The 21,378-nt window shown below is 42.0% G+C and overlaps 1 protein-coding gene across 1 annotated transcript in view; it reads right to left on the reverse strand.

Annotated features, from left to right (window-relative positions):
* Positions 1-1,555: 1,555 nt before the first annotated feature.
* The window catches only part of wu:fb13g09 (ATP-binding cassette sub-family C member 5), a 33,728-nt gene continuing 13,905 nt past the window's right edge, over positions 1,556-21,378 (reverse strand). Inside the window, exons 11-30 of the mRNA XM_004545803.3 lie at positions 20,752-21,096; positions 20,480-20,551; positions 20,153-20,277; positions 19,988-20,060; positions 19,631-19,834; positions 19,344-19,469; positions 18,915-19,026; positions 18,634-18,818; positions 18,102-18,248; positions 17,118-17,247; positions 16,634-16,787; positions 7,465-7,593; positions 7,062-7,248; positions 5,895-5,984; positions 5,237-5,429; positions 4,969-5,128; positions 4,093-4,171; positions 3,888-4,001; positions 3,151-3,315; positions 1,556-2,395 (exon numbers count right to left, since the gene is read on the reverse strand). Coding sequence (XP_004545860.3) covers positions 2,303-2,395; positions 3,151-3,315; positions 3,888-4,001; positions 4,093-4,171; positions 4,969-5,128; positions 5,237-5,429; positions 5,895-5,984; positions 7,062-7,248; positions 7,465-7,593; positions 16,634-16,787; positions 17,118-17,247; positions 18,102-18,248; positions 18,634-18,818; positions 18,915-19,026; positions 19,344-19,469; positions 19,631-19,834; positions 19,988-20,060; positions 20,153-20,277; positions 20,480-20,551; positions 20,752-21,096 — 2,883 coding nt within the window. The 3' untranslated portion in view covers positions 1,556-2,302. The remainder of the gene's footprint in view (positions 2,396-3,150; positions 3,316-3,887; positions 4,002-4,092; positions 4,172-4,968; positions 5,129-5,236; positions 5,430-5,894; positions 5,985-7,061; positions 7,249-7,464; positions 7,594-16,633; positions 16,788-17,117; positions 17,248-18,101; positions 18,249-18,633; positions 18,819-18,914; positions 19,027-19,343; positions 19,470-19,630; positions 19,835-19,987; positions 20,061-20,152; positions 20,278-20,479; positions 20,552-20,751; positions 21,097-21,378) is intronic.

Raw genomic sequence — 21,378 nt, forward strand, 5'->3', positions numbered from 1 at the left:
CTCCAGTTCGGACTGAGGAAGTCAGAGTCTGAGCTTTTAAGAAGAAAAAACTTCACAGTTAGTCAAACATTTCAAATATTTTCCTCCAAAAAAATAAAATAAAAAGTTACAACACAAAAACACTGTGGACTCTCTTCAAGTATACATTATAGCATGAAGGCAGCAGGTAAGGTTATTGTAAGGTGTGTGATGAGGAGGTAAATCCTGGGCAAAAAATATTAACATTCTGAGTCTGATATGCAATCATTTGGGGGTCCGAGAAAACACACACAAAGGTTACTCCAAATGAAATGCAGTGTAACTTTTGCATTATGTGGAATAGTTCAAGTTTCATAAATTAAAGGTATTCCCTTTACTCCTGTGTGACTTCACGATCTTCAGATATTTCCCTACCTTGTAAGGAATTAATGTTATTTACCAACAGCTGTTTATGCCAGTTTGGTGGATTTTCATACTGCAGGAAGAGGTGACCAGATGGGAAAGTCATATGTTCTATTTGTTACTTTCATGTTTCTTCACTTGGAGTTGATCTCAAGGGTTAAAAAAAAGTGGATTTCTTAGTTTTGCTGAAGTGCATGTGGGCAGATTGTTGCTGAAATCTGCAGATTAGGACTTTACACTTTTGAAATGTTCTCATAAACCCCAATTTAACCTTTGCGTTTGTTGAACGCCTGCATACAGTACTAGAGGAGGCCTTAGATGTCATGTTCATGCGGGGTTATTCTGAAACAAAAGGCTTCACAATTCCCTAACGAGCTAATGGAATATTCATGTATAAATGTCTCTGTGACTTTTATAAAATAGACTGAAAAATAGGAGTTGACTGATACAGCGTGACTCGTCTGCGGCACTGTTACACTCACATTGGAAATGCTTTAAAATTCAGTAGAACCAGATGTGTTTTGTATTCCATGCATTCTTTTCCCCTGTCAAAAAACAAAACAAAAAAAAAACACACACTGTGTCTGCAGTACCCACAATGCAAATCATGTTTACTGGTAGCATTTGGTACTATTTCCTCAGGCTAATAGCCTCAAGCGGGAATAAAGTGAGGGTGATAAAGGCCGGTAAGCTCACTTCTTTTAACTGATTCTCATTTTGAAACTTGTAGCTAACTCTAGGCAAGTCACCCAAGGAAAAATCATCAGATGTTTTGCTGCTAAGGAGCAACAAGACACTTTACAAAACTTTCTTTTTCCCTCTATACTATACTGACTGCTATTACTTTTAAAATAATGCAATTTCCTTTACCATTAAAACAAGAGTAGCATGAAGAAGGCTCAAGGCTTTCAGGCTGATAAAGACCTCCACAGCATGTATGAATCGAGTCTAGTAAATCAAAAGCATGTATCGAAATTATTTCAATGTGAAGATAAAACATGAATTGCCCTAGTTTGTTTTCTCAAGGAATGCAAAAGATCCTTTCCAAAAATTCCTCTGGTAACACTTTCCTGCGTATGCATTCATAACCTTTTGAGGAATCCAGAGACAAATCAAACAACCACATAACATCCTTGATGGACATCTTATAAGAATAGACTAGACACGTCACCAATAAATTAAAAATAGGTTTATTCAAAAAAACCTCTATATATCAAAAATCCCACATTTAACAAATTTATATTACAGCTTCACAATCTCAAGTGTACAAAGGCAATCTTGAAAATAAGGGATATTGCACTTTTCATGATTGTTCCTCTTTTGGAAAGCCATTTTGAGGAATGAATAGAAGGTGATGTTTTTCAAATATACTGTATTTAATAATTAATTCAAACAAATAAATTCCTGACATAAACAAACAAACATCAGTAGCAATGCAAATAAGAAATTAAATCTGATCCACACCATTTTCTGCCTAACATTAATTTCCTGGACTGTCAGGTCTCAGTCATGGAAATAAAACTAATTTAGTGTCTGACTGATTAACTGAAAAAAAGAACCATCCTACGTCCTTCCAAGTGTCCACATGACACATAAAGTGCTATTGTCAGAGACGCAGCTCTGTTTCACTTGCAGCTAATTGTTTGGTGCCCAGGAAACAACTCCTGTGACACGGCGGCAAAGAGCAGGTGGCTGATAGATCTCACTTAGCATACTAAGATTTGATGTGCTGTTAGGAAGTGCTGTCTCTGTGTCTTTGGTGAGGAAATAAACGGACACGGTTGCATGGACAACCCATCAGTGGATTTCTTTACTCATCATTTTCACACTTGGCAGGATTTGTGTGTGTGTGCAAATCATTTATTCAGCTTGATATTTTGTAGGATCACAGCTCAGGTCCAAAGTTCAGCTCCAGCGTGTTTTATCTGTTTTGGTTTTCTGATGCTTCTATCATGGCTCTAAATCTTGAGTTTTCATCTGCCAGCAAGGCAACGGGACTGTCAAACTCCAAAATCTACGAGAATGAAAAGGATAAAACAAAATCAGCACTTGCATATAAAGTCTGGGCACATTATCTCCAAACTTACTCCAACCGAAGATATTTCCCAGCGGCCGTGTATGAGAAGCATTTCAATATGTGGGAAATATTGTCCTCAGACAGCCTTTGCTGCACTTTGCTGAATCATAAGTTCCTATAAGGAGTAGCGATCACTCCCGGCACACAGTGGCCAACACTGTTTGAGCCATGTTGACATTATCAACGAGGCTCGAACAACAAAATATTTTGGGATCTTTTATAATACAGGCAAAGCCAAAGATTACAAAATGGAAATGTAATTGTCTTTTTAATGCAAAATGCATGAAGTAATGAACCATTTAGGTACATCTAATAGTAATAAAACAACACGCTTACGAATATCTGTGATTTTTTCACTCCACTGCACAGCCAAAAAACTGGGTGTAAATTCAAGCTATAAATCTTGTCTCTTCTGATGCATCCATCTTATTTTACTCTACTTACTGATGCCAAAAATGCAAACTCAACTGATTAAGGGATAAGGGCTGAAACACATAAACTGGTGACTACTTGTGTGCTTTTCATGTTATCAGCTACCATCAAGAGTCTTGAAAACTGCTCAAGTGAAACATGAACTGTCTCATTCCATCCGTCATATCAAACACACAGTAATTTAGGGAATATCACATCAACGATTGAGTTTCAACCACTGGACCGAGTTTCACAGTCAGACATACTGCATTTATATTCACCTGGCCGCTGTCCATGACCATGACTCTGCTGCAGCTCATCACTGTGTTGAGACGATGGGCGATGATGAGAGTAGTGCAGCTGCCAAACGCAGTGCGAATGGTCTCCTGGATGAGACGATCTGTCTCGGTGTCAATGGCTGCTGTTGCCTCATCCAATAAAAGGATCTTTAAAAAGAGACACGTGCATTCATATTATGGGAGTTTGGTTACTTCGATTGCACTGTTTCATTGACTCTAACGACCCACATTATGGAATCGAGTAATTTTTTATAATATAAAAAAAACGATGCAAATATTGCTCAAAGCAAAGTTTTTGTTTTCAGTGAAGGAGAATTTATATGATGTGAGAGGCATTTGAGGGGCAGGTGTGTGATAGCTGATTTAATCAACCAAGGTTGCAGAAAAATAAGATGAAATAAGAAAACTGAAAGAAACCTTCCAAACAAAGCAAAGGCTGAAATTGTGGTGCACATGCATGGTTATTGACATATAAAGTTATGAAATAGTACTTCACAAAAATAGCTGAAAACAAATAAAATTATACGCTATGTCCTGATGATGTCTGACCTCATGCTATCAGTTCAGAAGCCGTACCAGCTATGGGATACCACCAGCAGGGGGCAGTGGTATCCCATGCAGGTGGTTGTATGGCAAGACTGATTATTCATTTTAGAACTGAGGAGTTTATCAACTATTCCACATGGAAATATAAACCAGCAGCATTATACAATCAGCACCTTGCTGTTTCTCAGCAGGGCTCTGGCCACACAGAGGAGCTGCCGCTCTCCCACTGAGAAGTTCTCTCCGTTCTCTGTCACCTCTGAGTGGAGTGAATGAGGCAGCTGGCTGACCTGAGGAAGGTCAAAGGGACATAAAGATGTAAAAGGAAGCTGCTTTAGTCATGTAAAATATAATTTACACTCCAACCAATTTGTAACTCACCATTTCTTTTATATGTGTCTTCTCGAGAGCTTCCCAGACCTCAGCATCAGAGTATTGATCCCATGGGTCTAAATTGCTCCTATTGGAAATAAACCATGGTATTGACGTTCATACTGATTATACATTATGACAGTGATAAATGGACAACACTTATATATTATACTATTATACTTTTCTAGTCTCATGAAGTGTGTTTTTTTATGCAGAGGACCACACACCCTCACAAATTGGTACATCTGGGGCAGGTTTTAGGGTGATCGAAGCAAACTCAACCTCCTGAAATGCATCTGCCCGTGTCTATTTCACATTATGACAAGAAGGGCAGCATACTCTGATCCTGAGCTCAAAACAATCCATGGCCAGGATCGATTCTGACCTGCAGCTGAGGGAATTCATTCACAAAACAGAGGTGCTTTTTTGCTTTTGAATACTCTGGCCTGTCAGACCTAGCACCCCTGTTGTTTAATTTCTTAACACAAAGCATCATTTTTCCTTTTTGTAATGGGCACACATCAGATCACCGCTGTGCACACACAGCAGCGACATCTTCCAACATCTCCCAAAAGCCAATTTCAGGCAAAATTGAAAACACAATCACAGACACTGAGTGACTAGATGGAAAAATATCCTGCTCACTTTTGATGTTCAACACATATACTATAGCTTTAAACAGATGGGCTGACTATAGGCACTTTCGAGGAAGAGAGTAGCTATCTACCTGGTTGTACAACTAAAACAAATTTTCCATTAAAGCAGATGCATTAATTGCCAAAACGTTGGTGTTTTCTGATATGATTTTTTAGCCAAAAGATTTTTAAGGTAGTTCAATAAACCAGTTGCAGTGATTAATAATGAAAGTAATTATCAATGGATTACCTGATAGTACCGATGAAGAGCACAGGCTCTTGAGGAATAATAGCTAGCTTGCTCCGCAGGTCATACAGACCGATCTGTGCAACATTGACTCCATCAATGATAATAGAGCCCCCAGTCAGCTCCACAAGTCTGAACAAAGCTACTCCTAGGGAGGACTTTCCTGCAAACGCATATAGAAAACATGCTGCGTTAACAAATGCAGACACATTTAAGTGGAAACGGAAGCTGAAAAGTCTGCCGGCTGGGGAACTGAAAAGGTCAGTCGTACCTGATCCAGTGCGGCCCACAATGCCGATGGTTTCTTCAGGCAGGATAGTGAAGGACAGGTTCTTAAGCACCAGCGGCAGATCATCGCGATAACGCATCTCAACATCCTGAAAGGTGATCTTTCCCTCCTGAGGCCAGGAGGGGGCAGGTTGGGCTGCCTCAGGACTTTGTCTAGGTGCTTCGCTCTCAAGAGTCTTAGATAAGGAAAAGGTGATGGTATCTGGCATTAATCTGTAAATCTCTGTGTAGGGGCAAGCCCCCTAACTGATTTGTAGTGATTTTCTTTCTATGAGATTTTCTTGGCACGTCAGAAGAAAAAGTTGAGCTGATATTGTGGTTTGATGGCAGTTGTGTGACATAAGCTCTATCATGTGCCCTGGAGTGTGTTAATACTGCACAAGAGGTTTCTATCATTCCTAATCAAATGCTTGTGACACACACACACACACACACACACACACACACACACACACACACACACACACACACACACACACACACACACACACACACACACACACACACACACACACACGGACTTGCCAACAGCCTTGAATTAAAACGGTGTCATATTTCTCATGTGGTCTGGTCTAGTGCTGTTATTTCAGACATGCTGTTACACAATCCACCTTTCTCACTGTGCTAATCAATGCTGTTACCTTTATATAATGATTGATCCTCTCAACAGATGTAAAGCGAGCTTCTGTCTCGGTGAGGAGCCGCACGGTAAACTGAAACAAGCCAGTCAGCTGGAAGAGAAAGAAAAGCAGAGGGGTAAAAAGGTTAATGATTAACAGTGTCACACCAATTACTATGAAACACTCGCTATTTATGTGCGCTGCCCCCCTTCAGCAATTGAGCAATAAAACAACTGGCAATTTACAGCCTAATAAACAGGTTTGCTGATATGGCTCCTTCACGATCTTGTTAATCGATTTCAATTCTCTGTGTCGATTATAACGTGCAGTAAAGAACAGAATCTTAAAAAACCAAAAACTGGGCAATGAGAAAACAAACATATTTCTAAGACACACTGTGAAAATCATCCTGTCTGTGTACAGCAAGGTGAGAGTGTGCGTTAAAGCCAGACCATGTAACCTGTGCTAATCAATGGCTGCTTCATGCAGTGCTACAAGACCCATATTAAGCAGCAAATAACAGCTAAAATACTGCAGAATAAAAAAGATGAATGATGTTTTGTTCTGTCAAACACAAAAAGCCTCATTTTAATCTGTCTCTTCAAATCGATGAAGCAAACATTAAAACTAGGCAAGGTGAAGATGCCAAGAATGACAATGGTAACCCTGTTAGAGTTCAATGTTCCACCTTGAACTCTTACTTCATGGGATTCCTGTGGTTATATTGTGGTTACGTAACTCCTACCCAAACAATGGTGCAGACAAAGCTTACCACCCATGGCAGCAACCAGAACACCCACACTGAAGAATCTGTTCAGGACTAACTTGAAATTCTCAACAAAGAGCTCCCAGTGTTGACTAAAATCCCTGTCTGATTAAGCATCCACAGGATGCGCCTGCAACAAGACCTATCCGGCCCGTGCTGTACACGTTGGCAACATCCAGCCACATGTGCTTGCCCCAAACTGCCCGGACCAGTTTTCTCAATAAGGTTAAGTACACAAGGCGATCGGTGTATATTCAGACAAGTTTTAACTCACATTTAGACGCACACAGTTATAGAGGCTGCCTTGCTACCCTTCCTACACAGCCCGGAGCTTCAAACTGTCAACTTTTTTGCCATTCAGAGGACCAGAGCCGTCAGTGTTTTTGCACATTCTGTGTTACTACATGAGTTTGTTTACACACCTGCACTGCATATGATATGGCCAAGCCTGCGTAGGCTGGAGGTATCTGATTGTGCATGAAGACAATGAGCAGTGCTACAGCAGTGATAAGGGAGATACTGATGAGGTCCAGGCGGATAGCCAGCCAACGCATTGCACAGCTGAAGAGGTAGTTTGAGGCCTGGTTGGTGTCCAGCAATTCCTGATATCTGAAAAAAAAAGAGAGGGAGAGAAAGAGAGATACCGTAAACTAATTTCAGCCAGAGTAGAAGCAAGCAGAGCTCTGCACTCTCCTGCTTGCTGAGGGGAAATATTCTGGTATGGGCTCTGGTATGTTTACTAACAGAGGAGCAAACTCAAAAACTACAAGAAGAGATAAGATGAAATTAAAGTTTAATGATGCCCATAGCTAGCCTTGTACTCACCTTTGGAGGAAATCATGCCCTCTTCCATAGGCATGGATGGTGGAGAGGCCTTGAAGGCTGCTGGTGATGTGAGAGGTGAATGGTGATTGGCTGATATTCTCCAGGCGCTTTAGCTCACGAAGCAGTACCCTGCAAGTGAACAATGAAAATCATACATTGAACTTCCATGAAATTCACATTTTTATTTAAAATACATAGCTCAGTATTGATGTTACTCTGAGCCGTTTCCACTGTGTATACATCACAGAAGCAGATATATTAGAAACACATTAGAACTCATTTATGTTGTGATTTGCAGCCCTAAATGGTTATGAAAATCCTAATGAGTCAGCACACTGCAGAACTGTAAAGCCTCCACTCATCTTAGTCTCATTTGAATGAAAATTGTAAGGCATTGTGAGAAAGTGCGCTCTAGCATGTGCGGGGTAAATGGTTCAAATGGATTACATTCAACTGGAAATCACAAAAGACGAGCCGGAGTACGTGCAAAAGAGACAATTTTATGAAACACGAGAGTAATGTTTGTTTTGACAACCAACGCACGTATGTTATATTTCAGTTAAATTGACAGTGCAGCTTTCAGCCACATTTTTACTTTACTTGCACTGGCCTCTATTTCGGAGGGAAAACTGACCTCACACGTTAATACCGAAACACAAGTGAGGAGTGAAGGAATGGAGAACGCATCAGCTTTAACGATCCAAGAGCGCTGCAGACAAATCATGATGAAATGACGGGCAGAGAGGGATCGGCACATGGTCCAAAACATGGCACCAGTTTTTCTTACTTCCCTACCGTTTCCCTCTATCTGATGCTTGTGCAACATTATGAGCAGTGTTTCATACACACAGACAGCCAGACATCAGACTCGCCATTCGAGACAAAGTGTCGGGGAGAGAGTTATACTGACAAAGGTGTGGTGTCTTCCTATTTTTAGATGCCAAGACTGAACGAACAGTACATGGGAATTACACATCTCCTATGAATCATTCAGTTTTCTCATAAAAAGCTGCGAAGAGAGACGGAAGGAACATGACACTTCCTCGCTTCGAGGCTGTGATCCAGACAAACATGTTTATGCCCTGGGCTGCTCCGTCTCAGAATTCAATAAAAAGCTGCTTTAGAAGTGGGTAATATCAATGGGAGATCTAGGTTGATGTAACATCCATAAATATCTCGGGATGTCGTGACTTTGTCAGATACAGCATTTCGTCCTGTTCAACAGCATTGCCAAGGGTCATCACTACCTTCCAGTGACAGGTGGGGATCATCTCTTCCTTCTGGGTCTCTGTTGTTTACTCAGAATTCATCACTAATTCCTGCACTACCCATAAATAAAATGTTTCTTTAAAGATGACTGAAGATGCTTAGTGATTTATTAATCACTCGAGAGACAAAAATGGTGTCAAGTCTGATTAAAGTAAGCAAGAATTCCAGTTTAAAAATATCAAGCGGTACATACAGAGATTGGGAGGGAAAGTTTTAAATGTCTGAGCTCCCTGAAACTAAATCCACCTCCAAACATAATCATAGCTACTGTATATCAGTTTATCTTATATTTGTCATTATGATACAAGTCTAAAAGTCAAAAACACTCATAGTTTTATGTGTTTAAATCGAAATGTGCTTTCAGATTTCACATCGGAGCAGCAATAACACAGAGACTCGTGAGCTTCTTGAGCTCACTGATAGAGGAAATAACAATATGCTCTGGTTATTTCCCGAGACTCCGGCGAGCTGTTGTTTCCCTCTGTGGTTTCACCTATATTGCACAACTGCTGAAAAAATTATATAAAATGACTAGGTGCATTTGCAAAATTTACTATGGAACAGATCAGTTCAGATAAAGATTATCACAGTACTTCTTTCCATGGTATTTACCTTTAGCAGTCTCTCTCTGTGGTCCAAAGTGACTCCATATTAAACACTACTGATTAGAGCATGTTTTAAATAAGTGGAGAAGATTTTAACTGGCGGCTTGTTTGTGTTTGTCTTTTACTTTTGCACCTTGTGGTCTTGTTACATAATTTCTTTGTGCAAGCAACTGTACAATGACAATAAAAGTTCTCAGTCTGAATAATGGCAAATGGTCAGTATTTGTATAGCGCTTTACTTGGTCCTAAGGACCCCAAAGCACTTTACACAATCATCCACCCATTCACACACTGGTGATGGCAGCTACATTGTAGCCACAGCCACCCTGGGGCGCACTGACAGAGGCGAGGCTGCCGGACACTGGCGCCACCGGCCCCTCTGACCACCACCAGTAGGCAACGGGTGAAGTGCCTCGCCCAAGGACACAACGACCGAGACTGTCCGAGCCGGGGCTCGAACCGGCAACCTTCCGATTACAAGACGAAGGCCCAACTCTTGAGCCACGATCGCCCCAGTAAGTGCAGTAGTGAGTTAAATATTTTTGGATTAGCAGTTCTCAAGACTTGTACCAGACTTTCACCCAGACTGAATGATCCCTGCTCATATTCGTGTATGGGAAGAATGTCTTAAGCAATAGTTTTCCAGGCTTTCTGAAAGCCTTTCAAAGTTTATCTTTGGCTGTTTTTTTACTCCACACATTTTCAGTCTAGTTCTTGTACCTGATCATCTTCAGAGGAATATGTTGACCTATGAATCATTCACGCATAAAAAGGCAACAAACTCAAAGGAAGAACCAGTGTTGTGTGTACACCTAACAGACAATCAACGATAGAACCAATTTTATATTCTGTCTTTTGATATGTTGTTATTTGCAGCTTGCTATGTTATGTGACAAAAGAAATGGCAAGCCCGGGGATCATCTTCAGCAGATGAAAGTTGTGTCCTTAATAAATAGGAAAAAAAGCCAGAAAAGGCTTGACATAGGACCTGAGAGATACATCTGTCCCTTCAGCTTATCTACTGTTTGTCGAAGCCTCATCAGAAATGGTCACAGTGGAGGCTTCGCTGTCAAGAAGCCATTCTTAAAAAGGGCAAACAGGGAGAAACACCGAGGTTTGCTAAATTACACAAGAACTGGACTGAAAGTGAGTGACAAAAGGTCTTATGGAGTGAGGAATCCAAATTTGACATTTTTGGTTCAAATCATTGTCAAATTGCACAGAGGAGGTCAGGAGAGTGGTACAACAGTGAGTGTCTACAGCTATCTGTAAAACAGTGATGGTGTTGGGAAATTATGAATGCAGAAAGTAGTATATAAGTATATTCACTGACAATTATTAGCCCGAAGCAGCTTACCACTAAGTTCAACCATCACAAGTACGTGACAAGGCCTTTCCCTAACAGAAAACTAAAACTTATTCAATCGTTTAAGCCTCAAAGAGGCCTTTGAAGTCTTTGAAAAGGCCTTTGAAAAGGAGACATGACAGAGACATGTAGCTTTTACAAAATGTCATCACTCTAAGGGTCTAAATTTCAAACTATTTCACACACAGAAGAGTAGACAGTTTGATTTATTTTCATGTATTTTTGGTTTTACTTCAGTCACTCGTGATGTTTTGATGAGCAGTTCTCAAGAAAGCTGCAACCCACAATCTGCCAGCTCTGCATGGCCTCATTTTAAAAAGGAACAAACAAACACACACACAGGTCTGTTTTCATATCTTAGTGGGGACATCTAATTGACATAATGCTTTCCCTAAAGGCTCACCCTAACCCTAACCATCAAAAATGAATGCCTAACCCTAACCTGATTGTAACCCTGACACTAAAACCACATTTTGAGTCTCACAAATGCCTTCAAATTCATAGGGATGGGATATTGTCCCCATAAAGTCTGCTGGTCCCCACAAGTATAGTAACATTCCAATATTTGGTCCCCACTGGGGTGATTAGATCCAAACTGACTAAACTAAGCGTAAGGCAAAGAGTATGTTTGTGTACAAGAACTTGAGCCACATGACAAATGCTAAGAGCAAGTCTTAAATTTTGATATATCTAACCTAAACTTTGTGCACTGTGTCATATTCCCTCAGTGCAAAAATGGGAAAAGTAAAACAAAACAGGAAAAGAGCCAAAAGGCTTTGAGAATCACCAGCTTTCCTCCATTCTCAAGTAATTTCTCAGTCCTTGTTATAGCTGGATTTAATTTTCTTTATCGAAGCATCCATCAGGCTTAAAGAAAATCTGCTTAACTTTGCTTTCTTCACTGCTGTCAAGTCAAGTCAAGTCAAGTCAAGTTTATTTATAGAGCACATTTAAAAACAACCAAGGCTGACCAAAGTGCTGTACAGTAAATACAGATAAAAATACAATAGAACACAATTTCGTAATAACACCTCGCTGATAAAAATAAAATAAAAATATATAAAACAAATAAATTAAACCTTTCTAAAAGCCAATGAAAAGAGGTGAGTTTTAAGAGCGGTTTTAAAAGTTTCTAGGCTTTTGGAGAGTCTGACGTGAGGAGGTAAACTGTTCCACAGTCTGGGTGCAGCCACAGCAAACGCCCTCTCTCCCTTTGTCTTTAATTTATACCTGGGAACATCTAAAAGCATCAGGTCGGCTGACCTCAAAGATCTCCTGGGGCGATAAGTACTAAGGAGTTCTGACAGGTAAGAAGGTGCAGTGCCATTTAAAACCTTAAAAGCCAGCAATAAGATTTTAAAATCAATCCTAAAGGCAACTGGGAGCCAGTGGAGAGAGCAGAGAACCGGAGTGATGTGGTCTCTTTTTTTTGAACCGGTCAACAGGCGAGCGGCAGCGTTCTGCACCACTTGAAGGCGATGTAGACAGGAACGATCTAGGCCAGCATAGAGGGAATTGCAGTAGTCTAGCCGTGAAGTAATAAAAGCATGGACCACTCTTTCTAGATCGTTCCTGCAAAGGTAAGACTTGACTTTGGCTAAAATCCGCAAATGATAAAAAGATCCCTTAACTACAGAGCTGATTTGTTTATCAAGTTTAAAAGCATTGTCAAAAATAACTCCAAGACTCTTAATGGAAGAAGTGCAATCGGAGGTTAGGGGTCCCAAAAAGTCAAGAGAGAAGTTGGGATCTTTAGGAAGCCCAAACACAATGACTTCAGTTTTGCTTTCATTAAGGTGTAAGAAGTTAAGAGTCATCCAAGTCTTAATGTCAGACAAGCAGGAGAGTAGCGGCTGCAAAGAAACATTGCAGTTCAACCTCAGAGGGAGGTAGATCTGAATATCATCGGCAAAGATGTGGAAGGACACATTATGTTTACGGAGCACATCGCCCAGAGGGAGCAAGTACAGAATAAACAACAGGGGGCCTAGTATGGACCCCTGAGGTACGCCACAGGTTAAAGGAGCTCTGGGAGATGACAGTTCACCAAGGTGAACAGAAAAACTCCTATTATTCAAATAGGACTGGAAAAACTTTAAGACAGTGCCCTTTAAACCGACACAATGTTGAAGGCGGGATAGCAGTATGTTGTGATCAACAGTGTCGAAGGCTGCTGTCAGGTCCAGGGTTACTAAGACAGCAGCACAACCAGAGTCAACAGTTAAAAGCAAATCATTAAAAACTCTCAGAAGGGCGGTTTCTGTGCTATGTCGAGCTCTAAAACCAGACTGGAACTTCTCATAGAGATTGTTATTGTCAAGAAATAGCTGGAGCTGCGTGAGGGCGGCTCGTTCCAGTACTTTAGACAGAAAAGGGAGGTTGGAAATGGGCCTATAGTTAGAGAGTAGGGATGGATCTAGATTAGGCTTTTTAAGGAGAGGTTGAACAACAGCGTGCTTGAAGGGTGTTGGAAAACAACCAGAACTGAGGCAGGCATTGATCAGGACCAGAAGGAAAGGTCCGACTGAGTCCAGAACCTGCTTCAGAAGCCGAGAGGGGATAGCATCGGTGGAACAGTTGGTAGTCTTAACCTTGCAGACTATTTCATGCAGCTGAGAGAGAGAGATTGGTTCGAACTGATTAAAGGCAGAATGGCACAAAGACAAAACACAGGGATTGGAAGGTGAAGATGGAATGACAGACTGCAGGGAGGAAATCTTGTTTACAAAGAACTTTAGAAAGTCATTACAGAGGGTGGCAGAAGGTGTGAGGCTGGTGGATATGTAAGGATTTACAATGGAATTTAAAACACGAAACAGAGTCTGAGGTTTATGGACACTACTGCTAACCAGGTTTGATATGTAGGAGGACTTGGCCTCTTTAACGGCTTTCTGATAGGTTGAAAGAGAGTCTCTGAGGATATTAAAAGAAATGTGCAGCTTGTCCTTTTTCCATTTTCTCTCAGCACACCTACAGGTGCGCCTGAGAGCACGAACAGAGTCTGTAATCCAGGGTTCAGCGTGAGCTTTGGGACGGAGTGTTTTTAGGGGAGCGATGAGGTCCAAAATAGAAGTACATGTTGAGTTGAAAAGAGCAGTTAAATCTTCTGCACACAAGGAATCAATCCAGTCCACCGTGGAGAGCTCAGAGTTGCTAAAAGCAGCAGAAAACTGAGATGGTACATGGGTATTGATGATCCGGTGACGGCGTGAGGGAGGTTTAACTGCAGCATCAGAACAATGTGCAGTGGCAGAAAATAGAACAGGAAAATGATCGGAGATACACGCACTCTCACAAATTTCAGAGATGTGGATACCCAAGCCGTGAGACATGACAAGGTCCAAAGTGTGACCCTTCTCATGTGTGGAGCCAGACACACACTGAGTAAGGTTGAAGGAATCCAACAGTGAAACAAAGTCTCTAACCAGGGGTTTAGATGGACAGCACACATGAATATTCAGGTCACCAACAATAAGAAAATGATCGAAATCTACTGAAAGCCCTGAAAGGAATTCCCCAAACTCACTGATAAAGTCCTTGTTAAATTTGGGAGGACGATATACCACTGCAATCAGTAACGGAGTGGATGAGTTTAGTTTAAAAAGCTGTAGTTCAAAGCTGGAAAAAGAGGAAAAAGAAATCTGATGGCAGTCATAAACAGATTTAAAAACACAGGCGAGGCCTCCGCCTTTGCCAGAGGACCTGGGAGTGTTTAAAAAACAACAGCCTGGAGGAAGAAGCTCAGAGAAAGCCACAGTCTCACCAGCGCGTAACCAGGTCTCCGTCAGGAACATAAAATCCAAGTCGTAAGAAGAGAAAAAATCCTTGAGCAGAAACGTCTTATTGGAGAGGGATCGAGTGTTGATCAAAGCCATAGATAAGGTGAGATCAGTAGCTGTCATCGGGGTTGATATGCGGGTGAGTGGGCGTAGGTTAGAGTTTGTAGCACCAAATCTGCGGATCCGTGGCTGTAGGAGAGCCGATGACCGAGGACCCGGAGCGGAAACAGCGAGCGACGGACCCGGAGAGTCACGCAGGAAGGGAGCAAACACCAGGCGTGGGCCGGAGATGGCAGAGAGTCGCCTACCAGAGGAGAACGCCGCCGCCGGCATGGCGAGGAGTGAGCCAGATGACCGAGGGAGGCGCGGGCCAAGAAGCGGGCCTACCGGTAAAGCCGGAGCAACAGCAGGCGGAGTTTGAGAGACGGTTTTCACCCAGGGTCCTCTGGGCTGGAGTGAGCCCCTCACCGCAGCAGAGTAGCAGAAACCCATCTGAGCGAGGGGAGGATCAGCCAGGCAGGAGAGTGATAGAAATGCCTTTGTGCGAGCCAGGAGACCACTTCGCTTCCCTCGTCTTCTCCAACGTTTTTTCCGGTGTAGCTTGGGAGGGAGGAACCAGGTGCGACGTAGGTAAGGTGGAATACCATCGAACAGTGGAGGCACACCGCTTGTTTGTCCATCAAAGACAGAGGACAAAGGTGCTGACACTGCTGAGTCTCGAATAATAAAGAGAGTTTGCCGGTCATAAGTCCGGAGCGAGTTGATTTCCACAGTTAAGGCAAAGAACAGCAAACAAAAAACCAAAAAACAGGAGGAGGAGTGACGGCGAGCCGAACATACTGGCGCCATCTTGTACTAAAATTGGCTGTCAGATAAAGGCTGGACTTTAGAAAAGTGTCTCTCTTAAAACTTTGAATTTTAAAATGAGAGACACTAAAAATGAAGGGTATTGTTTCAATCTGTGGACCAGAACTAAACGAGATGAGAACTAAACAAAAGAAAACAAAAATGCAGGTGTTCTGATTAGTGAGTGACTTATCACCCTAACTTTGACGATCTACGGTGGGCTTTTTGCCTGTGTTAGCTCTGTGTGTTAAGCCTCACCTTTACTGCATGCACTTCACTCTTATCAACTCCATGTAGAGAAAATAAGAGGCAGCTGTCAGTTAAAAATACAACTCATAGGGGAAAGCAACTTACTGCTCTCCAATTACTTTGCATTGCATGACGGTATCTCCTTGTCAGTTACGCTTGCTTTGAAAAAAAAAAGACTTTAAGCATCTGTGTGGTGGGATGAACCACCAAGAGACTAGCGGACCCGTAACTTTTGTAAACTTATGAAGGCAGGAAAAATGGAGAAACTGTGTGATCATGACTCTTGGTATGCCTGCATGTGGAGCATGTTTTTAGTGTACACAAATCACACTTTTAGCACATAGTTGATACAATCTTTCAAAAGTGGATATTCTGGGGTCAATAATTTGAGGGACCATACAGTATTAGCTACTTGAATTTTCAGAATTTCCATTATGTCCATATCTATCATAGAAAACAGCTCTTTTACTAAAAACTGGATAAATTATAGAGGTTTTACTCTTGATTTTTTAAGTTTTAGACTAAAATAAAGTCACATGAAGGCTCTTTACCCTTGGCTCAGCTCAATCATGTTGGCACACTTCATTCATCCATGGAAGCATACACCAGATACTGGGTGAGAGGTTACGCCGACAGCCACTTTAGAATGACGAATTAAAATGACAAGCAGAGAATCTTCTTGCTTGGCAGCCAATGCACCACTGTGCTCCCAAGCTGTTCTACTAGTTAACTCATGTTATAAACCTAACTATCTATCAAGTTAGCTAGTCAACGCTGAATCCCAAGTTGAGTTTCAAAGCCATGATCACAACTGCATTCACAGACACATTGTTAATCGTCACGCATTTATCCAAACCCAGATGGATGCATCATGGGGTACTTGGGGTTCAATATTAGTTACAGTGAAATTTATTGCTTTTCATAAAAAGCTCAAGTCATTTTGTCTGTATGGAGCAATTTCACAGTATGGAGCTGACCATTGTACATTGTCTGCATTATAGTCTTGGAAAAAATAACAAAAGCCAAGATTAGGACGAGAGTGTTGAATGTCTGACCTGGAAAGACGATTGACAATGTAGAGAAAGCCTCCCAGAGGCAGGACTGAAAGGAGGAACCAGGGGAAGACAATGCCCACCATTCCCAAGCAAAGCAGCACCAGGGACAGGTTCTGCAGGAGCATCTCAGCTTGCATGGTGAGACGCACATCCACTGTGGAGATAAAGTACATCAGATGCACTGTGTAGAGTCTCTCTAGGTCCCACTAAGTGTCTTTTGTCAGGGGAAAATCTATGAGCGGCAAAAAAACAGCAGAGTCTGCGAAAATATTAAACCCAACCACCCAAAGAAACAACAGCTCACAAATCAACATGTCAAGCAAAGACACCAGTGAAGTGCATAACAGAGAGCCACTCACTAGGGAAAACGCTCCATGTCAAATCACACTGTGTCTTTGCACTACACCTTGTCAACCAGGGTGACTTCACTGACTGAAAGGTCTCCTGGGGGAAAGGTTCACAGTCAAGACAAATCAAGACTCACCCTCGTCCATGTCCCTAGAGAAGCGGGTCAGGATACGACCCAGAGGTGTTGTATCAAAAAAGTGCATAGGGCAATGGAGGATCCGGCTGAACAGCTTGTCGTGGAGCACGGAGGCAGCCTTCACGGTGCACTGTCAACACAGACAACACATGTTGTGCTTGAACACGAGACCTGACACGTGTAAACAACAACCGTATGGACACATTCATTGCTTGGATAAACAGACAGTTGGAGTGAAATTGTCTGTTAGTCGACACAGTTTTAAACCTCAAAGCACAGCGGGTACAGTGGAACACATATGTTGCCCGAGTGTTATAAATGCTACATATGCTATGCATGTGCACAGTGGTGGGTAGCTGTCATGCACAGAGTAGTGCTGTCAAATCTTCATTTATGATGAGTTTCCGGGAGGCTGACATAAAAGGTCATGACCTACTGCGCATGAGACATTTCAACAATTGGACAGAAATTACATGTGGCAGCAGAGAACAAATTAATTCTATTAATGGAATATTTAACACTCACAAAGATCTCATCACAGCTAGAGGTAAAAAAAAGATTAGCCATCTTTGAAAAATTAGCAATTTTAAGTGGCACATATTAACGTGGGGATCTAACCTCTGCAGTGCAGTGTCAGGATGGGTTAGCTTGAAAACGAGGATGCACACTCGAGGGGATGCTGAAATACACGAGCGTGCACGCACACACACAGACGCACACTCACACGCTCTTTCTCTCTGCTTCTTTGTCTCCGTTTCTCATAAAGAAACAGACTGATATGCATGCAGCCACTGTATGAGTTGTGAGACAGGACAGTGGACAGATAAACTGACTTGTCCTGCAAGCACTGGATCCATAAGAGCATGAACAAATGACAGTGTAGACGTTCAAGCAGGAGCGCTGTCTGGATATAAGGTACACATTCTACTCAATTTTAAAGTTCATCAGTGGTTAAGAGGACAAACGTGAAAGAAAGGGGCTTACCTTCACAAACACCAACCCTCTGATTGTCTTCAGCAACAACACAGCTCCCATGGAGATGATGTAAACAGTTGAATAGTACCGAATATGAGGGTTGAGTCTCATGCTGTTGCTCGCTATTGTTTCATTCACCGAGATTAATGATGTGTTCTGAGGGCAGATGGAGCAACAAATTACAGGCTGACAAAAAAAATCTTTCTTTCCCCATTTGGTCTCTAATGAAATTGAGAAAAGCACACTTTGGATCACAAAAAAAAGGCATGAAAATCAGTCCGTTGGGTGGTGTTTGCCATTCCAAGCACATTTCTCAACAGCAGCCACCAACTGCTTAGCTGCACATCTGTTTCTTTACTGCTCACTCTTGTTTTTAATTAAGTTTACCAAGGTGCTGTTACTTTTTTAATCATGCACATCCAGATTAATGCTCAGTCGGCTGCCACACTCATCCAAACACAGTAGTTATTTTTCTTTTGGGAGTCAAACACACACCACTGAGAATCCTGTATTATAGAAAACTAGAGTCATCTACACTCACCCCGCTGCCCTGTCTGATCCAGTGGCTCAGCCACCAGTTACTGAAAGCTAGGCTGCCTGTGGTGGAAACAAAGAAGAAGATGTTGATGACGAAGACTACTGGGCCTCCCGCTGCTTTGATGTAGGCTCCGTAAACAGACCACGGGACTGAACCAGAGCCTTTCTCTTCAGCTTTCATCAATGGTTCTAAATATAAAAGCCAGAAAAGAAGTTACTTATGAACCATTCTCATGGAAAACAGCGATTTACATGAGAAGCATGAAAACGGGCAGAGTTTCTCACCTCCTTTCTTGCTTTCCATCTTTGGGCTGACCTCGGCAACATCAGTGGCACTGTCAGCCTTATTTCCACCTACCCTCTGCTCTTTGTTTTTTAGTTTCTCTTTCACCAGATTCTGAGAGTAAAAAAGGGGAGTGGGGGAAGAGTTTTGACACATGTCACCAGCAGAAATCACAACGGCCATAGCAATGGCATTGTGGACATTATTAAAACAGAGATATTGGTGACATGGTCTTTAGCAGCTCACCAGTAAATCACTGCACACATAAATAATAAAAGCCTTTGTATGCATTAACATTTCCTTGCTACAGGGCCTGCCTTTCTGGGCTTATGAATTATTCAGCTTGTAATGTTCAGTTTTATTGTGTCGTGAGGGCAAAGATGCCTTATTCAAAAGAGTTGGCTTTGCTCCTCGTGCGCCCCTGGCCTTACCTCCTGTTGCATGCTGTTGAATAGCATGGCATAGTTGCGGTCTTTACCAATTAGCTGCACATGGGTACCGTGCTCAGCAATCTGGCCGTCCTTCATCAGAATAACAACATCGCACTCAGGAAGATACTAAAAGATAAATGCATGAAAGAGGCAAAGAGGCAACATTTCTCATGGTTGAAAAAGCAAGAAAGACTCAGTTCGACAGAAAGGACTGAAATATTCTAAAAGAGCAGAAACTGCAAAAGGATGTTGATGGAAATTATTGGAATTTCACAGGTGATACTTACCTGCAGCTGATGCGTTACAAAGAGTATGGTTTTGCCTTTAGCGGCCCCCCGAATGGCTTTACTGAAGATATGGGAGCCCACACAGGCATCAACAGCACTGAGAGGGTCATCCAGGAGAAGAATGGGCCGCTCACTGTAGAGTGCACGCGCCAGGCTCACTCGCTGACGCTGCCCTCCACTCAGGTTGGCACCCCTCTCGCCAATCTAAAAAGAGAAAATAAAAATACATTTTGCACAAAACTCTCCTCGTGCTGAGGCTGAATTAAATTTATTGCATAAAATGAAACTGCTGGGCATGATATTTGAGAAATCGATGTTTTCGGAGCTGACATTTTGTTAAAAAGAAGCAACAGATACCTCTGTCATGTCTCCATATGGGAGCTCTGCAATGTCTGGGAGTAAACAGCACGCCTCCAGCACTGCACTGTATCTAATGTCGAAACAAATATGCAAAGTTAGGGATAAATTTGCAGGTTTAGCGCTTTTTTACTTATAACACGGTTATACAGTACTTATTCTTACTTGTCTGGGTTATACTTATTTCCAAACAAGATATTTTCCTTGAGAGAATCATTTAGGATCCAGGCTTGTTGGGACACATATGCGAAGCCACCGCTGACAGCAACTTTTCCTTCTAACAGAGTCATCTAAAACACAAAGGCAGAAGGTAGGGAGCAGAGAAAACAGTTGAAAAAGTCCTTTTCAGATTGCAGGTTATACTGTGACATTGTGTGTGACTGAAAACTTCAGCAAGAAAAGCTGTCCTTGTTGTTATTCATGAGTTATTCTGGGTTATCTGAAGAGGAAATCTAAAGTGAGCATCTAGTTGAGCATTCACTCGAATCTCACCTGTCCCAGCAGAGCAGACAGAAGAGAGCTCTTTCCACTCCCGACACCTCCACAGATTCCAACCAGCGACCCCTAGTAGCAGTGGCAAAATAGAGAACATTCTCTAATGCTACCAAAGTAGCCTTGTAGGAATCACTGTTTAAAATGATCTTTACTTTATACCCTTTTGTCATGTTTAATATGAGTATTCACCACTGTAAGTAACATGTATGGAAGGACTACAACTGAGAAAAAGCATAATTAATCGACTTGATATGTGTTTGTGGTGTTACCTTCTTTATACGCAGGTTAATTTGGTGCAGGGTCTTGTGCAGTGGGGGGCGTATGCTTTGAGTGGAGGAGACGGTGCTTTGTGGACTCTCCTGCTCCATATTTGTGAGGAGACTTTGCACATTGGGGTTTTCCTTGTTTCCTTTGCCATCCTCTGTGGAAATGTACAAGCTAAGCTTTTCCCTTCGCAGCACATGCTTCATTACTCCTCGCTTCTTGGGAGCCGGGTTTGGCTTTTTGCCTTTTGCCTTTTCCCAAGCCAGCGTGGCAACCTGAAATTCTACGGCGTTGCCAGGATCCTCCATTTTTTCTACAACCTCCTCTCTGTCATCCATCGTGAAGAGCCTCTGTGGAGTCAAACATAGTGGGATAGATTATAGACAACACGCATTGTGATGACCAGTTTAATAGTTACTTAAATATTTTAGTGCTTGAAAAACAAAAGTGGAGTTTAATCCTTTTTTAAAAACATGTTTACATGTGGTAAACAGGTTAAGTACTACGAAAACGGAAAAAATAAAGAAACGACTGTAAATAAAAACAAAACAAAACAGAAAACCCAAGGATAAATCTAATGATCAGAAGGTCGGGGGTTCAAATCCACTGAACGGCTACCCTGAGGTACCGCT

Source organism: Maylandia zebra, linkage group LG2, assembly GCF_041146795.1.
Source record: "Maylandia zebra isolate NMK-2024a linkage group LG2, Mzebra_GT3a, whole genome shotgun sequence".
In the NCBI taxonomy this organism is placed as follows: domain Eukaryota; kingdom Metazoa; phylum Chordata; class Actinopteri; order Cichliformes; family Cichlidae; genus Maylandia; species Maylandia zebra.